The 8123-nt window shown below is 36.7% G+C and overlaps 1 protein-coding gene across 1 annotated transcript in view; it reads left to right on the top strand.

The window, feature by feature from the left end:
- Nucleotides 1–8123, top strand: part of SKAP2 (src kinase associated phosphoprotein 2) — a 120318-nt gene that overhangs the window by 5460 nt on the left and 106735 nt on the right. Inside the window, exon 2 of the mRNA XM_009887188.1 lies at nt 5898–6003. Coding sequence (XP_009885490.1) covers nt 5898–6003 — 106 coding nt within the window. The remainder of the gene's footprint in view (nt 1–5897; nt 6004–8123) is intronic.

The raw sequence follows: 8123 nt of genomic DNA, 5'->3' as shown, positions 1-8123 counted from the left end.
CTCCAGTGATTTGAAACATAGTTCAATTGTCTCTGCCATAAATTTGAGAATAAGTGTCATATACGGGTGATAAAAATGGCATGGGCTATTTTTTATATACTCATTATTCACTTAGTTTGTCTTTTTCAATTAACGTGGAGTCTATCTTTCTCATCTGACTGGGTTTACGTTTCTTTCATAATCATATGTCAACAAACCACAATAGATGCAGCATAATGTGGCATACAGTGTAAATCTTTAGGTTAATCCTTAACATTTTTTCATTATAGTTCATTTGGAATCACTTTGTAACTTGATCATGATTTGTACTGGTGTGGTTTTTTTTTGGTGATATGCTTAATATGTTAGAGCTTGATCTTTTCTCACCTCTTTAATGTAGAGAGAGGATGCTCAACTACTTAGCCAACGAGATTAGATATATCTTGAGACTAGATATGCTTGATTATAATATTTTTTTTTCTTTAACTTCTTAAAAGAGTTGTCTTATCTGTTTACTTCATTTGAAGAGTCTTATCAGTTTGGGTGCACTTCTGCTTTCTAAATCGCCAATGCAACTGTTGAATACCAATGTTTGTCATGATACTCGCTTTGTATGTGGCAACAATGCAAGATAGCCTTGCTTTTGGGGATTTAAGGTACAACAGTTTCTAAAGGCCATCCTTTTCGGGATTTTACGCTAAAAGGAACGCTTACCTACTTGTTAGGCTGGATCAATGTGGTATTTTTAGATGTCTTAGTCTGTCACTTTTATTTTACATCATGTGTTCTGTTTCTGTGTAAGTACATATATATATTTCAAAGGCAGTTTAGAAAACTCTGGAGAGAGATTTTTAAATACCGTTGGGAAGGAAGGGGAAGAGCAAGCAAAACCCTCAGATTCCTTGATTCAAGAGGACAGGCAGTTACAGATATTGCTTGATAATTTGTATTCAGACCTGTTCCCTATTAATGAATTGCACAAAAACTTTGAAATCAAATTAATTAATTGCTTTCTAATGCCAGCCCATGTAAAGCTGAAAGATATGTGGCAGCCTGTTTGATGTTGGTGGCCTTTGGACAGTGTGTGTGCACAAATGTGCCTAGCTTGCAGCTACATTCCAAAATTCTCTGGCCTGCCTTCCCAAATTCTCTGGCTTGCAGCTGGCTCCTGGCTCTCGCAGTCCTTGAGGTGGAGGAGAGAGATGGAAAAGGCTGGTGGCTGGAGGAATTGTTCTGCTGACCTGCCATTCCCTTCGTGTGTGACTGGCAGCACATCCGTGAGGTGACCGCATGCAAGTGTCCCTTGTCATATGATGGATGCGTGTCCGACCCCAAAACAGGAGCCTGCGTTCTCCTTGGGTCACGGACAGGGAGCTGCGTGCATGCCCTGCCATGTGAGTGGAAACACACCTATCTCATCGCCAGTTTATAATTGTTCTCTGTCATTTGAATGGCATGAGCGCATCAGGTGATGAAGAAGTGAGTAATTCTTTGATAATGTGATAGACAACATTTTGGCTTTCTACAGATGGAGAGGAGAAAGGAAGACCCAGGGCACAGTCTTTGAGTACCTCTATGAGAGTCTGTTTGGCCCACCCAGACACAAAAATGAGGTGGTTCTGTCCTAAGGATGTTTGTTTATTAAGTGCAACTTATGGTCGTGATATTAAACCCTGTAAACAGCAAAAGTGCTATGTTTTGTTATGATTAGCACTCTTTAATGCAGTATTTGCTTTGGGCTAAAAATTTACAACATTCTTGAAAAAGCTCATCTGTGTAGTTTCAGCCTTCATTGCAGCAAATAGCCTGTAACAGTTGAAACAATGAAAAACTTGCAGTGTTGTCTGTTTATAATCATTGGAGTAAGGAGAACAGCAAAATGTTTTAACAATGAAAAGCAAAATAAACCTTAGTTTTTTTCCTTGTAAAAGGAATGTAGATGAAAATAAAATTAAAATGGCCTTTTAGCTTTTGACTGTTGTATGAACTGGCAATTAAGCTTTGAACTGTATGAGCCAGTTGAAGTGGATAGAGCTAGACTGTGGTGTGACTTCCCTTTTCTGTCAGTTTGTAACCTGTATTGACAGAGCAATTTGTGAGAATTTGTGAGTGGATCGTATCAATCTGATCTTTCAGTTCGGTAGCTATTGTTCATTTGTGGAGGCAAATAATTTCTCTGGGGTGTGGTTCAGACAAAGTTAAACTCATGAGCTTTAAGAGACAGAGCAACAAATAGGGGTATTCAAGGTATCAGGCAGTCTAACACATAAGCTTAAAAAAAGTTAAGAGGTGTTTAATGGGTTTCCAAAGTTTATTTCTGTTTGAAATTTTAGTGTTTTCAATGGAAACAGCTGACTCTCTGCAATGTGTGATACAAAATAATGGCATAGTTTGTTAGAAACAAACAATTTATGGAAATAGATAATTCATTGTTTGTTGTAGGGTAACTGTTTAGTGAAAGTGCTTTTAAGTCAGAAATCTGTTCAAAGAGGTTTTCTTTTTGGAGTTTATATTTTATTACTTTTTAAATTCCTCAATAGTCCCAACTGCTACTGAAGCATGAAAGAAACACATCTACACTCGAGTATTTGTGACTAGTAGTTTACGCTTTCCTTTTCTGTATAGCATTAGACTAAGCAGAGGAGAGAGCAAGTTTTGGATAATCCTGGAGAAGGAAGAGGAAGTAAGCGACTAGAATAGCAGTGAGAAATGGGTGAATTTTGCTGTCTCTCTCTGAAGTTCACTGTATGAGACTTGCATCTGTCATACTGAAGTCCTGAGTTGTGTTCTTGTTCCAAGGTAAATCACTTTGTGGAATGTCATAGAAACTGCGTGAACATTCCTTTATGTTTAGCCAGCGATGAAGCTCTCTCTAACAGCAGGGATTGCTCCTTCCATACTCTTCCACAGTTTGGAAGTAAGTCCAGGTAGGGAAGAGATGATCATAACTTAGATAACTTCCTTGCTTCTTGTCCGAAGGAGCTTAGGGTAAGTTGCTCGTCCCATGTGCATCTGGCACATCCTGGATAGATTTACAACGCTGCATCAGAAGGTGGCTTGAGCAAGATATATAACATTCTGTGTAATTGTAAGTAGATAAAAAAATCTGTGATACAGTAATGTGTAACTTTCCAAGTATATTGCTTCTTTAGCATCCTGTTGAAGATCACACATACATCGAGTCTGTCTTCATATTTTGGGGTTGTAATGAATCAAGCTTTCTCTGGACATACGGAAGTAATACTACTCCATGATGACTACAGTGTGTTCTGTTTGTGGCTAACTAAGCTCACAGAGCTTGTTTTAGAGTCTCACAGGAGAGTGAAACCATCCCAAAGATATCTTCTCTGTAACTGCTGCTGTTTAGTAACAACAGTCTTATTGGGAGCTGTGCGTAGTTGCTGTCTTTCTGTCTCTCTCCTTCCCCCGTCTCCTTCATCTCATTACCTACCTTTGCTGAGAATAGATGAACTATCTGCTTCAGCCCTGTACCTTTGTGGTTGAAAATTCTGCATTATTTCTGCTTTTGAAGGCCAAACTTTTCCAGAAAAGAACAGATTTTGTCAACAAGGTAGTTAGTCCTCAAATTTTCATATCTACAGTGTATTCTAAGCCAGAAGTGGTAATTCTTGCTTCTGATAACATAATTAAGGAGTATGGGGGGGGAGAAGAAACCAGGTTATCTCAATGTTTGTGTTTGAAAAAAAGCTTTGAGAGTCAGTCAAACCCAAGATGACCGTGTTCAGCTGTGTTTTGCGCTTTTTCAAGAAGTGAAGAAGCCCACTGAGGTCAAATGAAGACTGCTGAGGCAAAGTTCTGTGATTAATTACTGTCCAAAGATTACTATGCAAGCATCGCTCCCTATTTATGAACATGACTAATTCCTCTAAGCTTTCACACATTGCTGCCTAGGTAGAACTCTGAAGCTGACATCTAATTTTTGAAATAAACATATAAAAGTATGAAGGAACAAATATTTAATCAGCGTGTCCCTCCCAGAGTGAAAGGTTGGTCTGTACGGGAAAATCCTGTTGGATTTCATTGAGGGGGGGAAAAAAACCCAACCAACTATTGGCAGTTTTGCTTTTTGCCCTCAGTAGTAAAAGTATTGAGTCTTTTGACTTAAGGGAGGTTTTGTGGATGGTCAGCGTCTTGCGATTGCGTGGGTCCTCATTTGCCTGCTTCGTCAGAAATTACAATCACTGAAATTTATGAAGATGTATAAATTTTCTGTGGGTTGGGACAAGACGTTTCCAGGGATGCTTGGTTTACAGCATAGGGGGTGTTGGGGGTGTGTCTGGAGGATTCATTAATACGTGATAAGTGCCTTTCCTTCTGTCCTTTTAAAGAAGGAATGCCATAGAACTGAGCGTATGTCCTCCCTCCCCTTCAGGACCGCTTTGGAAAATATGATGGGGAAGGTTCTCTGTCTTATGGGGAGGGGGATCAGTATCATTCTTCAGAACTCTAAAACACTTTACAAAGTGGAGATTTTCCCACATTTTGTGACGACAGCAAGTCAATCTAAACATCTAAATAATAGTCTGGTAAATTATTGATAAAGAATGAAATCTTTGTAATAGCTATGCTAGTGTTCTCAAAGAGTAAATTTTGACTTAATTTGTTTTCTTGCAGCCTGTAGTATAAAGTGGGATATGTTTCTGTTGAAATTCTGTTTTCTAAAGAAAAAAAAGGGCAATTAAAGCTTTCAGTTAGGAAATCTGCAGTAAATACTCATTTCATGTTGTTTTGAAATGTAAAATTTTGCATGTAAACGTTTGAATATGTAATTGTTTATTTTTGTATTTCCACTAAAAAAAAAAGGAATCTTGCATCTGATTTGAAAAGTTACAGGATTAAAATTGTACTATCCATACCTAGTTACATCTACTCAGATTGAGGTAAAATGTGTGTGTGTGGGGCAGGCACTGTGTGGGGACATTTGTTACTTATGTATGCTTTCCCTTATTCAATGAACAGTTATTATCCATACAACTGAGAAATTTAAGTTAACAAGCAGGATTTTTTGGTCATATTTCTACTTTTCAGTCTTCAGGATAATCGTATGTTGATTGGCAACTATAAGAAACTTTTACAATCGGTTTTGGCAGTTATTTTTGTTAACCAAGAAAACATGCTACTGGAGGAGATATACTCCCCCAAATTCTCAGTCACTGCATTGTTTTTATCCTATGGAATGGATATTTACTATATTAAAAAGAACCACAGCAACTTTTACAGAATGATTTGATTGTACATGACTATATAAATGTATGTTCCGGATAAGAATAAAATAAAATGCAAGTTGGAGTCTTAGTTTGTGATTCCACAGGTGCAGGTATGCTTAACTTCAAGTACATGTGTGGGCTTAACTCCTTTGATATTATTATTATTCCTACCTAATTGTTTGCAGGATTAAGGCTTTGGATATGAACTTTTAGTCAAGTAGGGAGTTCAGAGACACTGTGAGAACATTTGAAAATACTGTCACTAGTAAGTGACCTATATAAATAGCTGGGTAGGTGTTACTGCTGAAATAATGAATTACTCAACCATTTTTGTAACTTGAACTTCTGAAATAACATGACAGTAATACATGCATAAAGGCTACTTCCATGTTTTAGCTTTATCCCTTACTTTAGGTGATGGAAAGTAATTGTTATAGTACTGCAATTTATTAGGACTTACGTGGCATAGTTAAGTGAGCAAGAATCAAATGTCACCATAGGATTTGCTGTGCTAAGCATAAGTAGATCCAAGAACAAATGTATCCCATTTAGAATCTGAAATACCTGTTAACTATGCTGTGTGTAAGCCTGAAAATAATTTTCTTAGTTTTTTCACAGTAGCAGCAGGACAAACTCATTATGGCAGTACTTATCTTTTTTTAAGGTGTATTTTTTTTCTTCTTTATTTAGATGTTGACACATTTATTTCCCAAACGCTAAAAGGAGAAAATCTATCCAAGAAAGCAAAAGAAAAAAGAGAAGTTCTTCTTAAGAAGATAAAAGATGTTAAGGCAAGGTAAGTGAGCTTGATGGCTTTAATGTGTTATGAAGTTGCCTGCTGGTAACAGAAGTTATTTACAGTCTTTTAATAACCACTTTTAATAACCATTAACAATGAAAAATCTGCTTTGGTGCTGATTTTTGTCAAATAATCTGCATGGGTTCAAGTCTTTATCTTTCTCAAAGCTGCTACAATTTAGTAAGAAATGGGAACAGAAGGACTTGTCCCATTTGAATTGCTGTAAAATTCTGAACCCTGATCGCAAGCTGGATGGGTAGAGCTTGCCTTCACCTCTGCTTTGGTAAGATTCATTAAAATACAAGAAGTGTAATGCATTGGTAATATGACTGAGCATACCACCATTTTGCACACTCAGCTGGTGTAAAACAGCATAATTCAGTGCTGACTTTGCTTTACTTTACATTCTGTCATTTAGCTCTGTCTGTAATGGAAATTGAAACATAACTGGAAACTATTTGTAGATAATAATTTTGTTTCAGTAATGTTAAAATAGTGAAGTACTATGACAGACCAAGCAGAGGGTTGTGTTTTGTTTCTGTGTGGTGTGGTTTTTTTGTTTGTTTTTTTTAATACCAGGTACGATTTAAGACTCTGTTCTGTTGTGCCAGCTAAAGAGATTTGGCTGTTGTTTCATTTGTGTTACAAAATTTTCTTCGCAAAATCTCTTTTCTTACAACGCTAATCAACGAGGATGTAATCTAGTCCTTGCTGTTCTTTTCCTATTGTTGCTTCCAAAGTGTTTTTCTACTGATTAGTCCCATTGGATATCTCCTAACCTTTGCTTTGATGACATGCTCCTGCCTCTGTGGCAACTTGTTTACAGTTTCAAAGACAGCACAATCATTTGGCAAGAGCATCATCCTTTGCATCATGCTAACTGCAGGAAGATGTGAGATGTGTCCCAAAACCTTGTATCTGAAGATTTATATACCTTTGATTCAGGCTGCAAATGCTTAGGTATCTACTTCCCCCACCAAAGAACCAAGATTTTCTTTCTCTCTTTGGGTTTTTTTTTTTTTTGGTGCTTCCCCTTCTGGGTTATTGAGCTAACTGGGACTGTACAGATGACTTGCAGATACAGTACTACTGAGGTTTTTTTTTTTTCTTCAGTCTTATGACTCAACTATGTTTTTTTTGAATGATGAAATATAAAAGGAGATAACTTGCAGTTATGAGCACAGCTGATACTGAATCCTTTGCTGTTCACTTAACATGACCCCATGATTTCACACCCTGTTTTAGTTTCTAATTCTTTCCTCATCACTTGTAATATGTTAACAGTGTTTTAGTTTCCATGCAGGCTACAAAATATATGCATTTTGTAGTCGTCTTTGATTTTCACATCCCACATACCAGGCTGTTCCTCACTATTACTACTACTTGCTGTGCAGGATTTCTTAGATCTGGCCTTTTATCTCTGTTTGCATATCTCTGTTTCTTATCCCTAGACCCTTCCTTTCTCTCCTGCTCGTTACTTGTAAGCATCTCTTTACTGATTAGCCTGATACATGCACTACTGCTTATTGTCCATCAAGATGGTCTTGGCAGCTGCATTTTCACCAGTTATTTCTGGTGAAATCCTCTTCTTTTCATATAAACTCTAGTCCATGCATGATTCTTGAGATGCTGTTTTACATAACTCTGTCCTGATTATTTATCTTTATACATCAAACTGTATCCTGATTATTTTTGTTTCTAAAATATCAAAATTTAGCGGTATTTTTTACCTCTAGGATGACAATTTTTTTCTTAGGCATAAAATAAGTTATTTGAAAATGATTTTTTTATTTAGGCACTTCGTAATTTCTGGTTAATTATTAATACTTTTTCCATTTGGATTTAATAAATTAGTGCAACTAAACCCACTACTTGTGGATTTATTTCCTGCTTTTTGACTTACCATGTTATTTTTAAAGAATACTTAGTGGCTTTTACTTGTGTATAAAACTTTTTCAAATATATTAACATTTAGAAGGCTTACTAAAATTAAAGATGCTTTTCTATGTTTATACCTGAAGATGTCCGAGTAGACGTATATTCCTAGAAAAGGCTGCTCTACCTGAGTTTGGTTTTGTTCGAGTTTTCTTTGAAATGACTGGGGATTCTCTCAACTG

The sequence above is a fragment of the Charadrius vociferus genome, unplaced genomic scaffold (genome assembly GCF_000708025.1).
Source record: "Charadrius vociferus isolate BGI_N301 unplaced genomic scaffold, ASM70802v2 scaffold366, whole genome shotgun sequence".
Taxonomy (NCBI): Eukaryota; Metazoa; Chordata; class Aves; order Charadriiformes; family Charadriidae; genus Charadrius; species Charadrius vociferus.
Note: the sequence above shows the minus strand (reverse complement) of the source record. Positions and strands in the feature narration are given on the sequence as shown.